This window comes from Rhinatrema bivittatum, chromosome 2 (assembly GCF_901001135.1).
Source record: "Rhinatrema bivittatum chromosome 2, aRhiBiv1.1, whole genome shotgun sequence".
NCBI lineage: Eukaryota > Metazoa > Chordata > Amphibia > Gymnophiona > Rhinatrematidae > Rhinatrema > Rhinatrema bivittatum.
In genome coordinates, this window is record NC_042616.1 from 694345493 (window position 1) to 694369818 (window position 24326).

At 44.4% G+C, this 24326-nt stretch overlaps 1 protein-coding gene across 2 annotated transcripts in view; it reads right to left on the bottom strand.

Moving 5' to 3' along the window:
- The window catches only part of MMP16 (matrix metallopeptidase 16), a 940897-nt gene that overhangs the window by 343288 nt on the left and 573283 nt on the right, over window positions 1–24326 (bottom strand). For both annotated transcript variants that reach the window (XM_029591617.1, XM_029591618.1), the window contains one exon: window positions 14258–14419. In XM_029591617.1, the coding sequence (XP_029447477.1) occupies window positions 14258–14419 (162 nt within the window). The remainder of the gene's footprint in view (window positions 1–14257; window positions 14420–24326) is intronic.

The following is a 24326-nucleotide window of genomic DNA, read 5'->3' on the forward strand; positions in this document are numbered from 1 at the left end:
TTTATGGATAGAATATAGGTTTTCTCTGAAAATGACATGTTTTTGTCTGTTTACAAACCTTCTCTTTTCTCTACTTTTATATTACTATATTATATTATCCTTATTTAGGGAATCCAAAAAACCACAGGATTGAAAATTCCTCAAGTTTTTGGGGAAATTGGAAATACTTTTGGAAACCATTAAACACAAGTATTAATATGACAGAGCAACTACACTTTAAATAACTGGCATATAAAGTCTAATTCTACAAAAATACTATGAAATGTCTCCATATTAATCGCTACTAGGGATGTGAATCGTTTTAGGACGATTAAAATTATCGTCTGATAATTTTAATATCGTCTTAAACCGTTATGGAACACAATACAATAGAGATTCTAAAGATTTATCGTTATAAATCGTTAGAATCGTGAGCCGGCACACTAAAACCCCCTAAAACCCACCCCCGACCCTTTAAATTAAATCCCCCACCCTCCCGAACCCCCCCCCCAAATGACTTAAATAACCTGCGGGTCCAGCGGCGGTCCGGAACGGCAGCGGTCCGGAATGGGCTCCTGCTCCTGAATCTTGTTGTTTTCAGCCGGCGCCATTTTCCAAAATGGCGCCGAAAAATGGCGGCGGCCATAGACGAACACGATTGGACGGCAGGAGGTCCTTCCGGACCCCCGCTGGACTTTTGGCAAGTCTCGTGGGGGTCAGGAGGCCCCCCACAAGCTGGCCAAAAGTTCCTGGAGGTCCAGCGGGGGTCAAGGAGCGATTTCCCGCCGCGAATCATTTTCGTACGGAAAATGGCGCCGGCAGGAGATCGACTGCAGGAGGTTGTTCAGCGAGGTGCCGGAACCCTCGCTGAACGACCTCCTGCAGTCGATCTCCTGCCGGCGCCATTTTCCGTACGAAAACGATTCGCGGCGGGAAATCGCTCCCTGACCCCCGCTGGACCTCCAGGAACTTTTGGCCAGCTTGTGGGGGGCCTCCTGACCCCCACGAGACTTGCCAAAAGTCCAGCGGGGGTCCGGAAGGACCTCCTGCCGTCCAATCGTGTTCGTCTATGGCCGCCGCCATTTTTCGGCGCCATTTTGGAAAATGGCGCCGGCTGAAGACAACAAGATTCAGGAGCAGGAGCCCGTTCCGGACCGCTGCCGTTTCGGACCGCCGCTGGACCCGCAGGTTATTTAAGTCATTTGGGGGGGGTTCGGGAGGGTGGGGGATTTAATTTAAAGGGTCGGGGGTGGGTTTTAGGGGGTTTTAATGTGCCGGTTTTGTGATTTTTCGATTTTTCGATTTTTCACGATTTTTCACGATATTTTACCCCCCCAAACGGCAACAATACGATTCCCTCCCCCTCCCAGCCGAAATCGATCGTTAAGACGATCGAGGACACGATTCACATCCCTAATCGCTACAAAAAAGTCATTGAATTTGTACAAGTTTAGAACCATTGAGCAACATCTCATCAAGGTATTATATCCTAATTATAATGAGAATTTTCTGCATATTTCTAGTTTACTTGATTATATGTATTATTTTGTTTATCAAAAAGCTACAGTACCATACAATATCAACTCACTGGCAAGCAGCCTTAACTTAAATTTAATGCTCTACCATGTTGAAGTTGAAGTTCCTCTGACCATCTTTCACTACCTTTTAGGACAGAGTATTAACACTAGCAACTAGGGATGTGCATACTAATTATTTGCATTAGTTTTTTCATTTTTTAGAATGTTTTCTTCCTCTTTCCTTTGGTTTGGTTTGTTTTTTTCCTTTTTGGGAATCAGTGCACCCTATTTGCAAAAAGGGCATACTGTTTGCAAATAAATACTTTTTCTTTTTTGATTTGTTTGATTATAAAACAAAAAAGGACTCATTGGTCACATTTTATACTTTTGTTTCAAACAAATGAACTAGCCTACTAGTAACAGGCTCTTTCCCTTTTCTGGTAAATGTATCTCTTGTTCCTCAGTTCACTGACTGGGTTTAATCTTTTCAAGGCATGGCCTCCTTCACTTCTCTGGGCTTGTATACCAGGGTCATCTTACCTCAACCTTCTTACTGTTTTTGTTTTTGCCATCAATCCTCTTTCTTCTGCTTCTACTTTCTTCTCCTCCTTCCTTTCAACTATCTGGTTTCCTCCTTTCTTCCTTCTCGTTCAGAGGGCAGCTCTTCCACCCATGATGGAGCTTTGATCCATAGAAATATAGAAATGACAGCAGAAGAAGACCAAACGGCCCATCCAGTCTGTCCAGCAAGCTTTCACACTTTTTTCTCTCTCACATACTTATCTGTTTCTCTTGGCTCTTAGTAACCTTTTTTTATTCTATTTCCCTTCCACCCCCGCCATTAATGTAGAGAGCAGTGTTGGACCTGCAACTAAGTGAAATAGCTTAATTTAGTTAGGGGTATTAACCACCGCAATAAGCAAGCTACAGCCATGCATATCTGTTTATTCAGACTATGTAATTCAGTCCTTGTTGATTGTTGCCTGAATATAGATCCACCTTTCTTCATTCCCCCCTGCCGTTGAAGCAGAGAGCCATGCTGGCTATGCATTGAAAGTGAAGTATCAGTCTTGCTCCCCTGCCGTTGAAGCAGAGGGCTATGCTGGATATGCGTGAAGTTTCAAACTTCCTCCCCAGTAACACCCTTTTCTTCAATTAGATATATTTTCCTTCTGTTACTTTATTTGTACTTATTTCTCTGTTGCTCCAGGTGCCTTGTTTTCTGCCATGCTTCCTTTGGATTGCCTGCTATCCTAATTTGATTGTTCCAAGAGATATGTAGATTCCATTACCTCCAGCATTTAACAGCCCTTTGTGTAAAAATACAGCATTTAGTTGCTAATCTCTCTTGTTTATTATATTTTTGAGCTTTTCAATTTAATTTGTAATTTGTAATGAAATTAATTTTGAACCTAATATTATATAGTGCAAGCAAATGAGTAGTCTATTTTAAATATCTTACTTTAATATTATCTTAACTTACAAACAATGCTTTCTTTCTGGAAATAAAAGATACCGTTACTCATATATAGGATGAATGGCTTTTTTTTTTTTAATTTGTCTCTTTATTGAATTTTCAAAAATAGTACAAACAAAGAAACTTGTAGTACTTGAAAAGTACCACTCATGACAAGAAATACAAATTTAATACTTTAAATGAAGAAAACAAGACAGAAGCAATATAGTTGTATGATGGAGCAATAGTCTATAAATGAGAAGACAGATGGTGTCTGATTATTTATTTATTTTATTTATTTAAAGTTTCTTTTATACCGATGACCGTTTACACATCGCATCGGTTTACAGTTAAAAAGGAACAAATGGGCAGAACCCTTACATATAACATTGAAAAAACAGGTTAACTTTTGGGCAGGGCCCTTACATGATTAGTAGTAGGGATGTGCAGAGCAAAATTTTATGTTCATATTTTTTATGTCCGAAAGGGGGTCCCACTTGCGGCCAATATGGACATAAAAAAAATCCAATGAGTTGGGTATATGTACATATGTGCAAAAAAAAAATTTAAACCCCCTCACCCTCCTTAATCCCCCCCCCCAGACTTACCACAACTCCCTGGTGATCGAGCGAGGAGTGAGGACGTCATTTCTGCAATCCTTGGCGAGAAGCATGTGACGTCGGTGGCACGTCGAGTGACGCGGCGTCACGTGATTCCCGGCTCGTTCGCGCCAGACGGCTCGTTCGGCCCAAAAAGAACTTTTGGCCAGCTTGGGGGGGCCAGCTTGGGGGGGTCAGGAGGCCCCCCAAGCTGGCCAAAAGTTCTTTTTGGGCCGAACGAGCCGTCCGGCGCGAACGAGCTGGGAATCACGTGACGCCGGCGTCACTCGACGTGCCGCCGACGTCACATGCTTCTCGCCAAGGATTGCAGAAATGGCGTCCTCACTCCTCGCTCCATCACCAGGGAGTTGTGGTAAGTCGGGGGGGGGGATTAAGGAGGGTGAGGGGGTTTATATTTTTATTTTGGCTCAACAATCGCGATTTCCCACATATCGAACATATCTATGTTCGATATGTGGGAAATCCGATCGTTTATGTCGAATCAATTTTTTAAGTAAAAAAAAAATATGAGTTGCGTTTTACTAATGCGGTCAATCCGAATGCACACCCCTAATTAGTAGTAAAGTTCAATAATATGATTGGTACATCCTTCCAAATTAAACTATCTTATCGTAAACTGACCATGTCTTACTTCCAAAAATCTTTTAAGTTGAGCAGGTTCATAAAAAACAAATTTATCTCTCTGATAAACTAAGATACATTTACAGGGAATCTTGAGAAAAAAGGAAGCCCCCAAATGAATAACTTGGGGCTTTAATTGAAGAAAAGATTTCCTTTGACCCTGGGTCTGCTTAGTAAGATCAGGAAAGACATCTATTATTGAAAAATAATTTCAAAATCAGATCTCTATCTATTTCTAATGCAAAAGTTACAATTAAAGTTTCTGTTGGGAAACCTGGCCCCAGGCTGCCACAGCTAGGTCCCCCTTCCCTTACCGGCAGACGATGGCATCTCCTACTGCCTTCCACGCTCTGATGCAGGCCATCCTGGGGCCTTGCTTCAGTGTCCTCCCCACGAGGGAGATGCCACTGATCTCCTCGGGGACTCCGCCCCCTTAGGCACATGCGCATGCCCAAGCCCAACCTTTAAATGGGCTGCGGCGGGAAACCTCGGCCCAGCCCCAAATCTGACATCATCAGCCAAGGCCTATTTAAGGCCACTCCAGACATCCTTTCTTTGCCTTGGCAACAGGTCAGCTCATCTCGAGTAGCTATTTGCTTGTTCCTGCTTGTTCCAGTTCTGTTCCTGTTCCTATGGTTCCGCTCCTTGTCCTGCTCCTGTATTTGGTTGTCTCCTTGGTTCTGACTTTGGCCTGGTATCTGGATTCTCCTTTCTTCTGCCCGTCCTGACCCTTGGTGTGTTCTCCGGCTTCCGCTTGTCTTCTGCCTGCCCCGACTTCTAGCCTGGTTCATCGTGCTTCACCACTGCTGCCTGCCTCAACTTCTGGACCATCTCTGTTCCTCCAAACTTATGCCAGCCTCAACTCAGACCACCTACTGTACTTCCTCCACCAGCTGTACTTCCTCCACCAGCCCCAGCACCCAAGGGCTCAATCTGCGGGGAATGTGGGCTGGTATAGGTGAAGCTCCTTTCAGGTCTCCTGGTCCCGCTCCATCTCCCGGCTACAAGTACCACTGAGGGCCTCCCCTCAGTGGATCCACCAGCTCTCGAGCTGGCTCAAGGGTTCATGTTTCCAACAGTTTACCATTAAACAATATCTTCCTGAGAATTTCCTAATAAGACTGAAACATCTAATCTGCCAGTAGGAGTTAAAACATCTAAATCTGCTTCTTGGGATACAGCAGAACATTTCTGAGAGGAAATATAATATACTTTGTGGATCGGAGGCATATTGTGAGGTAACATTTTTATATTTTCAGAAAAAATATCTTTTAACCATTTCAAGTGGGGAAACAAATAAACTTTTTGGAAATTTTACAATGCACAAATTCCTATACCTAATAGAATTTTCAAACATCTCCATCTGCATATGTAATGAAGAATTCTTTGATTAACACATTTTGAAAAGTTTGACTTTCATAAACTTGATTAGAGAGGGAATTTAACAGGTAAGTGTGGCTATCCAATAATGATTGACGATGCTCGATTTGAGCAGAAACATCAGTAGAAACAGAACAAAGTTTAGCCACACATCCCTCAAGAATACCCTCTACCCACTGCATGGAGAAAGCAAGATCATTTAAAGAAATAATTTGAGAGGAAATATTAGCACTTCTGTGAGGGGCAGATAATACAACAGGAGACAAAGTCACAGATATTGGTCGAGACGAAGAAGAGACAGATGACACAGACTCACTCCCAGAAGTTAGAACTTCTCTGTCCAGAATAGGAAATGATGGCAAAACTCCCTCTATTACTTCCAAGAGAGGTCCAGTATTTGAAAACATCCTGAGCCCAGTCTCTCCTCGATTCCTGAGTTACTAATAACAGGAACCTAAGGAAGAGAAACCACAGAGGATACAGCATAATTAAGGGGTTGTGAAGGAGGATTATGATCTTCAGGGCTAAGAAGATATACATTGCTCGGGGGAGATACAAATGGAGCACCATTTGGTGTAACCTCCAGAGCTTCCCTGATATGGCTGGTAGATGGAGTAACGTAAGAATCTAGGAGAGGTAACTGTCACTGCAGATGGCATATTCTGTCTCTTTCTTTTCTTGCCCATAAGGTAGCCAAAAACAAAACACTTACTTGATCAGTCTGGGAGATGAGATCTTCCTACAAAACACTGTTAGGTCCCACTGGATCCCTGCAGGACTCCCCAACGGGTTCACAAAGGGCAGGCTCCTTATGTTCGCTGTTTGGATTGCATGCCAACGGCAGCATACTGTAGGCCAGCTTGATTTTATGTAGACAAATGCGGTGATGTTGACATCAGCGGGGAGGAGTCAGCAGCTTCCCTACACCCACCCAAGTTCAGCATCTGTGCGGGGCAGCATCTCACCTCCTCAGGTCTCCCCAATGAATGTGCACCACAGGGCAAATCAAGCAGGTGGAGGAAAAGGTGTTGGTACTCAGTATTGGTGAGTACCCGCTGAAAAAAAGCCCTGCTTAGAAGTAAGAACAAGCAGGTGCTACAGAGAAATATAAATGTGTGCTCATTTACAAACAATTTTGGTACATGTGTTACAATCATATAAAAGATGTGTAATAAGTTTGGGAACATACATGGAATCACATCTGAAGGAAGGACATCTATGGTACTGAAATCTCATGTACTACAAAAGCATTTTGATGATCCAAAAAGACAGGTATTACAACTTTAAAGATTCCTTTATTGGGGCACATAAAAAGGAAACAATTTCTAATCTTCTATATCACGCCATTAAACTCCCAAAGACCTAATCGGGAGCGATTATTATAAATTATAGCTCAATATATTCCATAGTGCTGTTCCACTTAATTTCCTGCTTGCAATCACTATTTCTCACACTTATGATCTAGTGTAGCTTTTCTTATCCTAAGCAAAATAAAAAAGCATGACTTATACGGTTTGTTAATGAGCTATTCAAAATCTGCTTGCAATAATTTATCATTTTCATCTCAAAGTACTGCGCTGCCGAATATCCAATAAAAATTCTAACTTAAGGTTGATGAGATGATTAGCAATCATTGGCTAAAATTACTCGGCTACAGAAATGAAAACAGAATAATCTGAAAGCATGTCAGATAAAAAGGATTACAGATGCTCTGCTCAAAGCAATATAAAAAAAAATGTGGCCAGTGCAATTTTCATCGGGCCTTCATGCACAAAAATTGACAGGAAACAATAAATGTGATTTTATATCACCATGGTAGTGGTGATAATTGGATGCTGAGACTTTGTATATTTTACATTTTTAATTAAAACAAGACTAAGGCATTTTATTGGAATATTTTGACAGGTAAAAGGATCTACAATTCACATATGCTCTCAGACATTGAAAACTTAATTTTCAGTAACAATCTGCTTGGATGAGTCTGAATTTTAATTGGAGCACATACATGCAATCTAGTAGTGCTTTCTGGAATTTACTTCCTTAGGGAATCAATGTCTTCAAATGAAGCACGCAGATGTAGGTGTTTAATATTTAGTAGATGGATAAAACATATTGGGTTAGTATTTCTGGCTAGACTACAAACATATAAAGTCATTAGAAACAACCTCCTATCGTGTAACGAGAGAGAAGAAACTTTAAAAGACCAATTGCCTTCTGGCCTTATGAAGCAGTCTTTCAACAATATGGCTTAATATCATAATTTATCATTTAAATATGTTTGGCATCCTGATTTCCAAAAGAATACCAACACCTCTGATTTTTATCATACCCAGACTAATCATTAGAAATAAGGAGGTCTATATTCAGTTTCACTTCGACGGATAAGTAAGGACTTATCCGGCTAAGAAGCGGCGGCTGAATATCTGACTGCATTTAGTTGCATCAACTAATGGTGTGTGGTTTAGAGATAGCACTGGCAGGAAAACGCCAGTGCTATCTCTAAGCACTGGCGTTTTCCTGTAGTGCTATTGGTGCTATTGGTGGTGAAGGGGTGGTGAAGTAGTGTGCCAGAAGCACACTACTTTTCAATTCACCACCCCTTATGCAGAAACTAATAGTTTTGAAATGTGGACCATGTAGGGATTTGAAGGGTCTTGAACTGATTTACTATAAACTTAAGATAAGTTTTAATTGCATTTAAAAATTATTAAAATTAACAAAATTGATGAACACCAAGCCATATATATAAGGCAAAGAAGGTCCTGTTGGAACCAGTAGTGCCTAATATGATCGCTATCATTTGTAATTCTTGATATTTTGTGGGGAATAATATATAGGGCTTTGAATTTAGTGGCAGCAACTTATCTGAATAAGTACTTAGCTGGATAAGTATTTAAATGGCTAAGTGGTGGGTGGGAAATGCACATTTTGGGGAGGAGTTGTTTACCTGGCTAAATTATTCATATAAGTGCCAATATTCAACACCAAGGCAGGCACCCATTCATTCTTACATGGACACACACAGACCCCCAGGCAAGTTCCCATTTATTCTCTCTCAGATACATATACACAGCAGTCTTACGGCTTCTCTTTCTCATTCGATGCCATTGTCACCATCGCTGCATGCAGGGGAGGAGCAATAGATGGTTCTCCTCCTCAGCCACATGACCTCTTCTCTTCGCCACTGGTAGGATGGGATCCATTGGCGGTGTCTTCCTTTCCTTGCTACCAGTGTCAATGAGTCAACTGCCATCCACACGGGCCTCTTCTCTTTCACTGCTGATGGAATAGGATCCACCGAACCGGCGGCCTCTTCCTTTCTTCACTGCTGAAGGCACAGGCCTCTTTATGGCTGGGTGCTGCTCCTCTTCTTCCTGGAATAAGCTGATTTCTGCCATGAGCTGGTTTTAGGGTATCCCACAGTTCATTTCATACACATGACTGCCTTTTCCTAGACTGAGATGAGAGGTAAACTCACTCTGATTGTCAAGCAAAAGGAATTTGTGTCCCACTCCTATAGTCTTGAGTTAGTCAGTAAGTGTTAGCTACTCTCCGTGAAGGCCTAAGGGGCAATCAGAAAACTTGGATGTGGCTGCTATGCTTTCAGGCCCATGAGCTGTAAGTATAAACCCTTCTAAGATCACATAAAATAATAGTCTTAGTGCTAGGGAATCTGACCCTGCCACCAGTCTTGTGGATTTGAAAGTGTTTGGGTAAGACAGTGGCTTCAACTGGGCTCAAAGGTAATGTGCAGTGGGAACGTCTTGCAGGACCCTTTTCCCCCTCTGTGATCATTTAACTGCCTTCCAAAAGTGGCACTCTAAATCTCCTGTTCTCAGAATGCATCTTCTTTCTCAAACCTCACAAACTTGGGATTCACAAAGAAAGGCACACAATAATTAATGGTTCCAACTTATAACTTTTTTTATCTTCTGGAGGTATCAGCAGTAAAATATGAAACAAGAGATCAGTCACAGAATTCCTGTAGTTTGTAGCCTAATAGACAGCCTTGGGTAAACAGTTCCAGCAAACACAAAGAAAACAAAACCCTTTACTTGACCCCATGATAAACCAGTAATTACTCATCTGTAGTCCTAGAATTATTCCTGGCAGCATATTGTTCTTATAAAGTATGTGTCCATAATTTCTCCTAGGGCTTTTGATAAGTAACTAGGCTTCTATGCCTAGGCATCATCCCTTGGTATCTTAGCATTCATTGTAAAAAAGAGAACGTGCTAGACTGGCAGAACTAGTAGGCCTTAAGGGATATTCCCAGAATCCAAAAATGATCTATTTCTCTTGGATTACCCTCTTAGAATATCTCCCAGGATCATCCTTCACCTCTTAAGGTCATTGCTTACAATTACATAAAATGGAAAAAAATCCACAAAACTCTTACCTCGACTGATCTCAAATTCTACCTCCAGACGAAAATATAGCACTGCCATGCTTGCTGCGTAAAACGCCGAGGGGGGCAAGTGCATGTATGTGTATGACCAACAGGATCTTCACCACTGGAAGCCCGAGGTCCCACCCGGGAGGAGCCCTTGGGGACCCGGGCCGCTTGGACTTGGGTGAGGTCTGGAGACGAAAGTCCAAAGAGAAGTCCGAGTCGAGGCAGGCGGCAATGAAGCAAAACGTGGAGCCAGACCAACAGTCAGGGCAGGTGGCAGACAGCAGAGACAAGCCAGGGATTGAGATGGGCAGCGAAGCAGGATATCAGAGGATGTACCAAAGTCAGGAGCCAGGAAGACGAGCCAAGGAGAGGCAGGAACAGGAGCAGGCAAGCGCGAAGCTAGAAACAGGAACAGGCTGGAAAGGAGCAGGAATCAGGAACAATCTGGTAAAGGAATCAGGAACAAGCTGGAGCAGGAACAAGCAGGAGCAGGAACAGCAACTAGATAACTCCAAGGAGCGAACCTCATTGCAAGGCAAAGCAGCAGTGAGCTGGGACTTCCTTTTAGAGTCCCCAGCTGATGATGAGCATGTAGGGGCCAGGCCGACGTTTCCCATGGCCCCTTTAAATTCTGAAGAGAGATGCGCGCGCGTGTCTAAGGGCTGAAGCCAGGCAGGGAGAGCAGCCGGCGTCCTCCTCGTGGCGAGGATGCCGAGGGAAGGCCCCGATGTGGCCCAGTGCAGAGCGGAGCGAGCCACCAGAGGGAGGACCCGCCGTGAGGTGAGAGGGGTGGCTGCTAGTGGCCGACCGCGGCCCGGAGTTGTAACACCTAGATTATTGGACAGGGATTGGTTTTGATTTTGCTTCTGGTCCTGTACAGGTACTTTTGTTGAGCCAAGTATTTTAAAATGGCAGAAGTAGCAGATCAATTGTAAGCAAACCTGCTGATACTCTGGAAAATACAGCTAAAAATGTTTTTTCTTCTTGTCAGGGCATATAGTAACTAAGTAACATAGGGGTAGATTTTATAAAACTACGTTCATGCGTACTTTTGTTCGCGCACCAGGCGCAAACAAAAGTATGCCGGATTTTATAAGATACGCGGGTAGCCGCGCATATCTTATAAAATCCGGGGTTGGCGCACGCAAGGGGGTACACATTTGTGCACCTTGCATGTGCCGAGCCCTGCCGCGCTGCCCGTTCCCTATGAGACCGCTCCGAAATCGGAGCGGCCTCGGAGGGAACTATCCTTCGGCCTCCCCCCACCTTCCCCTCCCTTCCCCTACCTAACCCACTCCCCCAGCCCTATCTACACCCCCCTACCTTTATCGCGAAAGTTACGCCTGCCCCCCCAGGAAAGCCCCAGGACTTATGCGCATCCCGGGGCTTGCGCGCCGCCGAGCCTATGCAAAATAGGCTCGGCGCGCGCAGGGGGGTTTTGAAAGGGTTACACGCATAAGTTATGCGTGTAACCCTTTTAAAATCTACCCAAGAGTGAATGATGGCAAATAAAAACCAAAATGTTCCAGCAAGTTTTTTTTTAGGACAGAAGCATAGCCGCTCCATGTAGGTTACCTCCAAGCCTTCTGTTAAAGGAGTACAAATGCTGCTCTGTACAGGCTACTCCAAGCAGAAATGTAAACTTTAGGTGTAATAGTAGTTACCCCATTTGTTGATTTACATTGTCAAGCCAGTAGGGATTCCCTGTGTTTGCCCAGGCCTTTTTAAATTCAGTTACTGGTCTTGTGTTCACTACCTCTTCAAGGAGGGCATTCCATGCATTCATCATGCTTTCTGTTAAGAAATATTACCTAATCAAAAAAAGGAGCACGTACATTCCCACATTAGCGTAACAGTAAAAGGAAATGTTTAGCCAAAAAAGAAAGAGTATTTCCGCTTTTTTTCTCAATAATAAATAGTGCAAAAATGCATCACAACTGTGTTTAATTATGTGAAAAATATTTTGTAAATTATATATAAGGGCTGAAGCCGCATCAGCAAGCCAGGCGAAGTCCCTTGTACACAACAAGGTCTTCCGGTCTAATCAATCATCTGCAGTTATATGATGTGACTTATTCAATAATTCAATAAGAAATATTACCTGACATTTTTCTTCAGTCTTAGAATTTCATATTGTGACCCCTAGTTTTACAGCTTCCTTTCCATTGGAAAAGATTGCATTTTTGTGCATCATCCTTTCAGTTATTTGAAGATCTGTATCACATCTGTTGCAGATTTTAATGTCATCTGCCAAAAGACAAATTTTACCTTCTAATCCCCCCACAATATCGCTCTCAAAGATATTGAATGGAACCGGTACCAGAACCAATAACTGAGGAACTCCACTTATCAATCTTCTTTCTTTTGAAGAGGTTCCATTTAACACTACACACTAATTGTAAGTCAGGCAATTAATAATCCCACACAGGAAGCTCATAAAAAAAATGAGAAGCCTTGAGACCCATTCCCAGGCTGGGTCTGGGCCGAGACCCCAGCATTGGGACCCAGCCACAAGGTCAGGTCACAGTGTCAAGTCTAGGCCTGGGCCCGTGCCCCGGCTTTCAGTTTGGGAAACAGGGTAGGGCATGGTTCTAGGCTGAAGCCCTGGTGTTGGGACCAGGCCTTTGGGTTGGGTTATGGCATCAGGCTTGTGCTTGTGCCCTGGCCTAGGCTGAAACCCTGGCATGGGGACCCAGCCTTTGGGTCGAGACGCAGCATCAAGCTTGGATTCAGGCCGAGACCCCAGCATCGCAATCTGACCTTCGGGTTGGGTTGTGCCATTGGGTCTCAGTCTAGAATGAGGCCCTGGTATCAGGACTTGGATTAGGCCAAGGCCCCAGCATCAGGACCCACCACCAAAATGTTACAGCACGACTCTCAGATCCATCTAGGATCCATTTCTTCTTCTAAATGAAAGTTAGTCTACAAACTGGACAAGGACAACTTCAAATAATGCTGGGACATTTCCAACTAGGGCTATTGTACTCTCCATTTATTTTTTAGTGTTTAGTTCAACTTTATTACACACTTTACTACTGCAGCTCCTAGGAGAAAAAAACCTGGAATATTATCTTTGGCAACCTTCCAAAAAAATTTACCACACTTTAGTACTGAGAGTAAAATAGCAATAAAGATATGTTTAGAATTCTCAAAAGAATGAGATAACATAAGACAAGAAGTCATAAAATGTTGCTAAATATTTGTGATTGAATAATTCTTTCAATATGATTTATGTCTTACATTCATCACATGTTATAACTTCTGAGTTAACTGTCAATAAATAATAAAAAATAGAAGTCAAGATGAAAATCTTTCTCATTTTATACAGTATATGAAAGCTGGTCACATTAACCAAGTAAAATATCAGTCAGAAAAGTCAGACAAATGGTTTTATATACAAAGTAAAAACCTGGAATGAAAATCAAATGTTACTGTGATCACTTATTAGAGCTGGGTGGCTAACTCCGATCCTCAAAAGCCACAAACAGGCCAGACTTTCAAGATAATAAGATATCCACAGTGAATATGCACAGTGAATATCCTCCAGTGTATGCAAATCTATCTCATGCATATTCATTGTGGATATCCTGAAAATCTGGGCTGTTTGTAGCTCTCAAGGGCTGGAGTTAGCCACCCCTGTATTAGAAGGACTTAAATGAAACCAACGTTCAGACATCAAATTTGATAATTTCAGAACCAACTGTTTATGATCAATTGAGTTCTGAGATGGTTCTCAAAAGCTAGACATACATGTATTGTTAGTCCAATAACTAGGCATCATTGACACTAATGTGTATATGTACAAGTGGGATAATAAGACCAATATTCTACTTTATGAAACAAATTAAAATATGACTTTGACATTAATGGGGCAATTTTCAAAGAAATTTCGGCAAGTAAACAACTGTTTTACTCATGGGGAGCATACCCTTTTGAAAAGTACTTCCACCCTGTGGGAAAATGGGGCAGGATTAGGGCAGAAGCATGCAAATATACACAGGGATGCAATTTTGAAATCCTTGAGTATTATTTACCTTGCATACATTGCAGATGCAATTGAAAGGTGTGTGGGATAAAAAATGATTTCCTGCAGCCCCAGTTGCCACTGTATTTTCAAAGAGAAGTTACTGCAGGCCCCCATGTACTGAGTACAAAGCACCACAGGGAGGCTGAAATTTGGCCTACCCCACGTAACTAATAAAGAGGGAGTTTTACTATTTTCTCTATTTCTGACATATTACACAGTACATAGGGTACATTTACGAAATTAAAAACAATTGGGACTCACCATATATCTTCTGAATGCCCTGCAGGTCATCAGTAGGTAGCTTGAAATTGTCAGTTTCCATATACTGGTAAAAAGGAGCCATGATGGCAGTAGGGTCATTAGAATGCTCAAGGCCTAATGCATGACCCAGTTCATGAACTGCAACTAGAAACAGATCATTTCCTGAAAAGAGAAGAGCAAATAGGAAATGTATTAGGATATTTGATCAATACATTGATTAGATATAAACAACAAGCTTTGACATTCAATTGGCACTTAAAAGTGAGAGTCTTCATTGGATTACCAGTAAGGACAATGTGAACAATTTTAAATAATATAAACAAAATAAGTTCTTAATAGATATTCATTTTAACAATGAAATAAGAGTCAATTGAACTGTTTGATCTTTAGCCATTTTAGTATCCCTTGGCCTATATTTATTGTGGGCTAGAGCAGTGAAGTGGATCTTTCGGGATAGCTTCCAACTGTAAAAGTGGAAAAGGGACATTACTATTAAATGGTTACCATAATTTACAGATGATAACTCTTTTTTTGTTTAATCTGAAACCCTTTGAATTGTGGATTCAGACATTCATGATCGAAAAACCCTACACTACTGGATCCTTTTATATCGACGGAAAAACAAAAGAGTGAAGAAAAAAAAACAATGACTCATGCTCTGTCAATATATCTCAGTTGATATATATGTACATTTGTGGTTAGGCCATTCTTTAACATAATATTTATTTATTTATTTAACACTTTTTTTTATACCGGCATTCATAGGACACATCATGTTGGTTTACAAGTAACTGAGAAAGGAAATTACAATGAGCGAGGAAAAAGGGCTAACTGGATAATATACAAAAGTACAAGTGAAGAGAGCCAACGAGCAGAGTTACAACTTTTTGCATTCATGTTAGGATTAGATATGCAAGTGAACTTATAAACAATGTTAAGGAAGCATGTGCACTTAAGAACTTAGCATATGAAACTTATTTACAGTATGAAGGAGGCAAGTGCACGTATATACAGTTAAATGCTGGTGCAGGGGGAAGTAAAGAGGGAGGGAGCGAGAAGGGAAAAGGAGCGGGGGGGGGTAGAGGGAACAGGGGTACATTAGAGCAGGGTAATTTCAGGGAGAGATTGCTGGGGGGTGAAAGGGCGGGGTAGGAGGAGGTTGAGGGGCACTAGGGGAGGGCGCAGGGGGGTACAGGGAAGGTATAGGAGAGGTCAGGGAGAAGGTAGATAGGCTGAGCGGGAGCTAAGGTGGTTCAAGGAGGACAATGACTAGGATTGAGAGGAATTGGGGTATGCCTGTTTAAAGAGCCATGTCTTGATTCCTTTTTTGAAATGGCTCAGGGACGGTTCTAGGAGGAGTTTGGCGAGAAGGGAATTCCAGAGGGTGGGGCCCGCAATGGAGAAGGCTCTAACCCTGGTGGTGGTAAGGTGCCCAATTTTAAGTGAGGGGGTTTGGAGAGTGCCAGCAAGGGAGTTTCTAGTGGGGCGATTAGCTTGACGGAATTGTGGCATATCTTCAAGCCAGGGTGAATTGTTATTGTATAATGTGTTATGGAGGATGTTTTGTATTGGGAACGGAAGGTGATGGGGAGCCAATGGAGGTCTTGGAGTATGGGAGTGATATGGTCAGTTTTTCTGGTGTTTGTTAAGATTCTTGCCATAGCATTTTGAAGGATATGAAGGGGTTTAATGGTGGAGGCTGGGAGGCCTAAGAGAAGGGAGTTGCAATAGTCGAGTTTAGATAGTATAGTGGATTGCATAACAGTGCAGAAGTCGTGGGCGTGGAGGAGGGGCTTCAGTTTTTTGAGGATTTGAAGTTTATAGAGGCCCCCTTTTAGAAGTGATTTAATGTGGGGTTTGAAGCTTAGTTGATTGTCTAGGGAGACTCCTAAATCTCTGACACTGGGCGGCAGTGTGTGAGTTTGTGAGGCATTTTGAATCATTTGGTGGATTGAGTCGATTGGTTGATTTGCTAGGATGAGGATTTCAGTTTTAGAGGCGTTGAGTGCTAGGTGTAGATTGGAGAGGAGAGAATTGATGGATGTCAGACATATTTCCCAGTACTGGAGGGTTTCATTGATGGATTTCTGAATGGGAATAAGTATTTGTACGTCGTCTGCATATAAGAAGAATTTTAGTCCTAGTTTAGAGAGAAGGTGGCAGAGTGGAAGTAAGTATATTTTGAAGAGGGTGGACGATAAAGAGGAGCCTTGGGGAATGCCTTGAGTGAGGGGAATGAGTTTTATGCAGAAATGCTTGGGGAACTCATCAAGAGTTAAAATACAAACAGGCTCAGGGTTATACACATACTGAAGTTTTTCTTGTGCAAATGAATATCTATTGTATATATGTATCTTTCTATATCTATATTTCTCTACATATGTCTATTATATATAATATTTCATTTTATTTGAATTTTTCATCCGGTTATGCAGGTATTAGCATACAAATTTTGCAAAGGGATGGACTGTCATAACTATTATAAAACGTCAAAGAAAGTAAAGATCAGAGGGTTTATACTTATATAACTCAGGATTTCTCAAGACCTATATTTTCAAATTCTAACAATGAGATTTCACCAGCGCTCTGAACATCATGCTTACATATGTCAAAGCAGGCTCGGACTTCACCTGTTTTCTGTAAATTTAAATTCTAATGAATCCTGAACACATTTTCTATCAGAAAGTAAGCTTTAGAAATATAAAAAGATATCATAGCTCTATGCAATAAACTTCTTACACAATAACTATTGTATGCTGTAGAGAGCCTTGGCCTTCCAACTATTTGCCAAGGCTGGTGACCTGTGCAAACTGTCCATTTCTGAATCATCAATGCTGAAAGCATTACAAGGCTATAGGGAGCCCCTGGTTCAGCTTGCACAATATAACTTTTAGTGTTAATTTGCTTTGGGCAAAAATTTTAACAGAGAAAATATATTGATATTTTTATCTTTGCTGACAAGAAAGCAGGATTTTTTTGGATAAGAAAAAAGGTAAGGATAGCAATGATGAGGACAAGAAATGGAAATAGCAGAATCTATACATAATTGCATTCTAACGTTTCACATTTTGGCTGGAATCTTAAGGGAGGCAAAGCTAGAAATGAATCCTAGTTTTTGTTAGGATTTGTGGATTTCGTGGACCCTTGCCCCGAGGTGAGGGTTGATACTTGAGGGGAGGAGCTCCACAGGTCCTCACCTTCGGGAGGCGAGGTCAGCTACAGCAGGAGATAGTAGTAGTGGTAGAGGATTAGAGTGACCTGCGTCACAGCCACATGATGGCAGGATCCTGTAGAGAGAGTACTGTGAGGGATCCCGAGGAGCAGGTTAGAGACACAGTTAGGAGGGGAACCCACAGTATTCAGGCAGAGCTGGAGATACAGGTACCAGAACAGGAACCTCCAACAGGAAAGTGCTAGGCAGGCCCCGAGGAGTGGAGAGCATGAGACAGGAACTTCTGGAGGAATGCAGCAGAGACTCTTCCGAGGGGTGGGGCTGCGTAGCAAGAGAGGCTCTGGTGTGATGACGTAGGCTGTCCTGTGGAGTGGGGAAGCCCAAGTCGAATCTCCGAAGTAGTGACGTCAGCAACCCCGAGGAGTGGAGCTGCGCATGAAGGAATTTCTGATAGAGAAATGGAGGCACTTCTCCAAGGAGTACAGTCGCTGGTGTAGACGTAGATATTGCCCCGGGAAGCAGGGAAGCACAAGTGCAGTCACTGGTGTAGAACGTAGGCACTGTCCCGAGGAGCAGGGAAGCGCAGGCACAGTCACTGGTGTGGAACATAAGCAGTGCCCCGAGGAGCGGGGAAGTGCAGGTACAGTCACTGGTGTAGGCACTGCCCCGAGGAGTGAGGAAGTGCCGAGTCGAGTCTCCAAAGCAGCAAGGCAATTCGAGGGACAACCCCAAGAAGCAGGGAGGCCAGCAGGCAGGAGCTCTGGAAGGCGCAGAGCTAGCCTGAGGAGCGGAGGAAGCCTGGAGACAGGGTCTCTAACTGGAGCGCAAGCAAGCCCCCGAGGAGTGGGAATGCAAACCAGAGTCTAGAGTCGCAGGAAGGTCCGATACAGGAACCACAGTCTGAGGAGATAGAAGCAGCACCAATAGTGAAGGAACTCGTTGCTAAGTCAGTTTGCAAGGGGCAAAGGCGGTTCCTAAGAATCCCAACCTAGCAATATCATCAGTCGGGGACGCCCCTGAGGTTCCTGCCATTGGGCCTTCGAAGGGAGACCCGGTGGGGCGCTCGCGCGCCTAGGAAAGCCCGGACTCGGCAAGGATAGTGGCAGCATCCCGGCCACCACGAGGAGCACAGAGGTATGCGGCGGTAGCGGATAACCCCAGCCGTGAGTAGACCTGGAGAGGAGAACAGGGCAGCATAAGACATGAGTTGAATTGGTCACAGCCATCTGTAACCAACGGTCATAACATAACCCCTCCTCTTAAGGCCCCCCCCCCCCCCCGGGGGTTTGGGTTTTCGAGGATGTGTAGCATGAAACTGCCTAATAAGGCTTTTATCAAGTATATTGGTAGCAGGTCCAAAAGCCCTCCTAAGAAAGGAGGTACTCCCACTTTCTACCATGCTTTCTTACATCCAGGACATCTTGGACTTGATACGTGATGTCCACTTCAGATGAGAGTGGTTGCAGCTCCGGTGGTTTTTTAGAGAAGCCGAACAGATCCAAGTGTTTTAGTAGTGATATGTGGAAGGCGTTGTGGATTTTGAGAGAGGAAGGCAGCTGGAGTCTGTAGGTAACTGGGCTCAACCCACGGGTAAATGTACCTAGGAGTGAAGCGAGCCGAAGGCAGCTTAAGTCAGATAAACTGGTTGCTGAGCCACACCTTATTGCCCAGTTTAACCTGGGGTGCTTCCTGATGGTATGCATCAAAGAACTTTGATCTTTGAGCGGCTTGCTGAAGTAGCTGCTAAGTGCTGTTCCAAAGTTGATGCAACTCCTGGGCAGTTGACTGTGCCGCTGGAGAGGGCACAGTTAATGAAAGTGGAAGGGTGACAAACCAGTGGATGCAGACTGATGAGAGTTTAAGGTGGACTCCGCCCAAGGAAGGAGGTTGGCCCAATCATTCTGCCATAGATTCACGTAGGCCCGCAGAAATTGTTTCAAGGTCCTATTAGTGCTTTCTGTTTGCCCATTGGCTTGGGGATGGTAAGCTGAGGTGAAATCTAACAAGATGTTGAATTTTTTGCAGAGAGACCTCCAAAAGCAGGCAGTGAATTGGACTCCACGGTCAGAGAGAATATGTTTAGGAAGGCCATGGAGCCAGAACATGTGTCGGATGAACAATTTAGCAAGCTGCGGTGCTGAAGGGGGGCCAGGCAGAGCCACGAAGTGGGGAATTTTTGAAAAACGGTCAACGGTGACCCAGATGGTATTGTTGCCACTGGAGGCAGGCAGGTCCACTATGAAATCCGTTGCAATATGGGTCCATGGCTCATTCGGGATAGGTAGCAGTTGCAAGAGTCCCTATGAATGTCCCACAGGAGGCTTATGATGGGCGCATGTGGGACAGGACTCTACATAGGCCTGTGTGTCCTTTTTCATGGTAGGTCACCAATAAAACTGCTGGAGCATGGAGAGTGTTCAGGACTGTCCCGGGTATCCTGCAGGAATCTCTGCAGTGACTTGAGACCCATAGGTTGAGGCCAAATCGCAAATACTGTTCAATTTCTGGGGATCCATCCTGAACCCTTGACTGGAAACCACGTAGCCAAGGAAAGGAATGGTCTCTTGCTCGAAAGAACACTTTTCAAGTTTGGCATAAAGTTGATTGTACCCTAGTCATTGGAGGATGCGGGAGACATCCTGGCGGAGGCTTTGTAGGTCTTGGGAGAAAACTAGGATGTCGTCAAGGTACACCACAACACACTGGTAAAGCATATCTCTGAAGACCTTGTTCATCAGATTCTGAAAGACCGCAGGAGCATTGCAAAGGCCAAACGGCATCACAAGGTATTCAAAGTGGCTGTCATGTGTGTTAAATGTGGTCTACCATTCGTCGCCTTTGTGGATACTGACCAAATTGTAAGCCCCTTTGAGGTGCAATTTGGAGAACGTTTTGCTCCCTGAAGCCTATCTAAAAGCTCCGAGATCAGGGGTAATGGATAGCGGTCTTTTAGGGTGATCTTGTTTAGGCCTCGGTAATTGATGTAGGGATGGAGTGAGCCATCTTTTTTCCCTACAAAGAAAAATCCCACTCCTGCGGGAGACTTGGAGGGCCAAATGAAGTCTTTGGACAGGTTCTTGTGGATGTACTCCGACATGGCCTGAGTCTCTGTTAGAGATAATGGGTAGATCCTACCCTGGGGAGGCTCCGTGTTGGGCAGCAAGTTGATTGCACAATCGAAGGAGCAATGTGGGGGTAAGGTATCTGCGGCCTTCTTGGAGAACACATCAGCAAATGAAGCGTATTGTGGTGGAAGGCAGGGAGGAGAGAGTGAAGCATTCAGGCAAGGCAGGGGCGAGATAGATTGCAGACAGTTGTCATAGCAGGAGGAGCCTCAGTGAGAGAGTTGTAAGGTGGCCCAGTCAAACTGCGGGGTGAGTTGCTGTAGTCACGGCAGTCCCAGGACCACAAGATGTATGGCTTTGTCCAGAATGTGGAAGGAAATGGTCTCTACATGTGAGACCCTGTGCGGAGCTGAATGGGGGCCATGGTGTGCATAACCTGACCAGGAAGTGGTTCCCCATGGATGGACAAGAGGAGTAAGGGCACTGGTGAGCAGATAGTGGGGATTCGGAGGTGCTCCATCAATTGTTTTAAAATAAAGTTCCCACCAGCCCCAGAGTCCACCAAGGCCAGGGTGTGGAATTCCTGGTTGTCCATCTTAATGAAGATGGGTACTGTCAATGGAGGAGATGGCGAAGACAGGCCTAGGAGCAGTCCTCCTGCTGAACCTAGGCCCAGGAGTTTTCTGGACAGACTGGACACGAGGCTATGGCATGTCCAGATTTGCCGCAGTACAGGCAGAGACCGGATTGCTGGCGATGGAGTCATTCCTTGGAAAAAGTCTGCTCTGGCCCATCTGCATTGGCTCATCCTCAGCTTTGCTCTGGGCTGCGTTCAGCCTGGGTGAAGAAGAATGTCGAATTTGGGATGAACCTGGCGTAGATTTTCTGGACACTCTAGACTCCTGTGAGCGCTCTTGCAGGCAGCGGTCGATGTGAGCAGCAAGATCTATCAAAGAGACCAGGGATATAGGCAATTCACGAGCCACCAACTCATCTTTAATCTGGGAACTCAGACCTTTAAGGAAGATGGAATGTAAGCAGTCTGAGTCCCAGTGAAGTTCCAATGAAAGGGTCCTGAATTCTATGACGTAATCAGTTAGTGGTCGAGAGCCTTATTGGAGATGGAGAAATGGTGATCCGGAAATGGCTCTTCTGCCTGGATCATCGAAGATGGAGCAAAATAAAGCAAGAAACCCAGGCAGGTATAAAAGAACCGGATCAGCATGCTCACAGAGAGGTGAAACCAAGGCCAAGGTCTTACCATCCAGGAGGGAAAGGATGTAGGTTGTCGTGGTGATCACATCTGGGAAGTAAGCCAGTTGCAGCCACGAGTGCATATTACATTGATTCAAGAAACCCCTGCACATAAGAGGGTTCCCTGAAAAGCAAGGAGGTGCCAGCAGGGGCACGGTAGGCCGAGGGACCGGCATAGAGTTGGAAGAATTAAGCTTGGTAGATGTCATGGTGGCAGTCACAGTGGTATCTAAATGAGTGCTCAAGTTATCAAAGGCTGCTGCCAGTGTTTCCAGGAACTTTTGTTGCTCACTGATTCTTTGTGCCAGGCCAGGCATGGCCTGGATAGCTGAGAGCTCTGCCGGGTCCATGGACTTGGCAATCTGGTGTGATTTGTGGGTTTCGTGGACCCTTGGCTGAGGTAAGGGTTGATATTACATGTGGGGAGGAGCCCCACAGGTCCTCACCATCGGGAGGTGAGGTCAGCTGCAGCAGGAGATAGTAGTAGTGGTAGAGGATTAGAGAGACCTGCGTCACAGCCACGTGATGGCAGGAGCCTGTAGAGAAACTACTGTGAGGGATCCCTAAGAGCAGGTTAGAGACACAGTTCAGAGGGGAACCCACAGTATTCAGGCAGAACTGGAGATACAGGTACCAGAGTAGGAACCTCCAACAGGGAAGTGCTAGGCAGGCCCCGAGGAGCAGGGAGCGCGAGACAGGAACTTCTGGAGGAATGCAGCAGAGACTGTCCTGAGGGGTGGGGCTGCATAGCGAGAGAGGATCTGGTGTGATCATAGGCTGTCCCGTGGAGCGGGGAAGCCCGAGTCGAATCTCTGAAGTAGTGACATCGGCAACCCCGAGGAGCGGTGCTGCGCACGAAGGAATCTCTGATAGATAAAAGGAGGCACTGCCCCGAGGAGTGGGGAGGTGCGGAGTACAGTCACTGGTGTAGACGTAGGCACTGCCTGGGAAGCGGAGAAGTGCAAGTACAGTCACTGGTGTAGAACTAGGCACTGCCCCGAGGAGCGGGGAAGCACAGGTACAGTCACTGGTGTAGGCACTGCCTCGAGGTGCGAGAAAGTGCTGAGTCCAGTCTCCAAAGCAGTAAGGCAGTTCAAGGGACAACCCGAGTAGCAGGGAGGCCGGCAGGCAGGAGCTCTGGAAGGCGCAGGGCTAGCCTGAGGAGCGGGGGAAGCCTGGAGACAGGGAATCCAACTGGAGTGCAAGCAGGCCCCCGAGAAGCAGATACCCAAGCCAGAGTCCAGAGTCGCAGGAAGGTCCAATACAGGAACCATGGTCCGAGGAGAGAGAAGCAGCACCAGTAGCGAAGGAACTCATTGCCAACTCAGTTTGCAAGGGGTGAAGGCGTTTCTTAAGAATTCCAACCTAGTGATGTCATCAGTCGGGGACACTCCTGAGGTTCCCGCCATTGGGCCTTCAAAGGGAGGCCCGGTGCCACGCGTGCGCGCCTAGGAAGGCCCAGAGTTGGCGAGGATGGTGGTGGCATCCCGGCCACCATGAGGAGCCGAGAGGTATGCAGCGGTAGCACGAGTAGACCCAGAGAGGAGAGCAGGGCAGCACAAGACGTGAGTTGAATTGGTCGCAGCCATCTGAGACCAATGGCCATAACAGTTTTCTACGTTATTCAGGTTTAATTGTTTCGTCCCAAAGAACATATAGTGGATGTGCTTGGGTAAATTATGATGAACAGTTTTATTAAAGAGTTGGCATAAAGCAAGTCCATAAATATGTAAATATTTGGTTGACAGGAATAACCCCGTGAGACTTTTGTTCTTTCAAACAGGATTTAAGCCCAGTACATCTGGGAAACAACAGTGGCTCCATTGCAAACAATTCCCAATATGGCTCATATTTTGATAGTGTTTTCCAGTCAGTGCCATTGCCAGGGTTGTCAAAAGGGAGTGTGTTCAGCAATGCTTGTTACCACTTCAGCACACGACAATGTATGTGACCAGTTTGAGAATTATGTCAGAAATGTTCCAGCTGTGTTTTGGGAGGGGACACAGAATCTGTCTAACACCCTGCTCCACATTCTATTCCTCAGTCTCAACTCCAATTAAATTGGAATTCTAGAGATGTGTCTCTATTTATATGGTTTTGGAATTCCTTATATTGGTCCCATGCTTTCTCATAGATCACCATTCAAAAAGATGTAAGTGAGCATTTATCTTTCCAATTGTTATGTGCCTTTCAAAGAGTTGGATTTTTTGGAGCAGTTATTACTTTGATATATAATGCCTTTAAGAGAACATTGTGGTATTTTTATACAGGACTACAAAGACTGACATTTACAAGTGTAAGGATTTATTTCCTGATAGTATCAACCCCTGAAGAAGGAGCTTGGCTCCGAAATGCTGCAGTGTCAGGCGTTAAAGATGTCACGGGCATTTAAAGATTTTATATGCAAAGGTTTTCGAGCAAGTGCCTTCCAAGGAACTCCTAGATGGAATGATTATTCAGTCAGAAGATAAGTGAATTTTTCTGAACAAGTTTCTTTATAAAAATATTTTGAATTGACTCTTTAAAGAGCGATCTCTCTAAGTGACTGATGAGTAATTTGTTTTAAGCACAGAAAAGT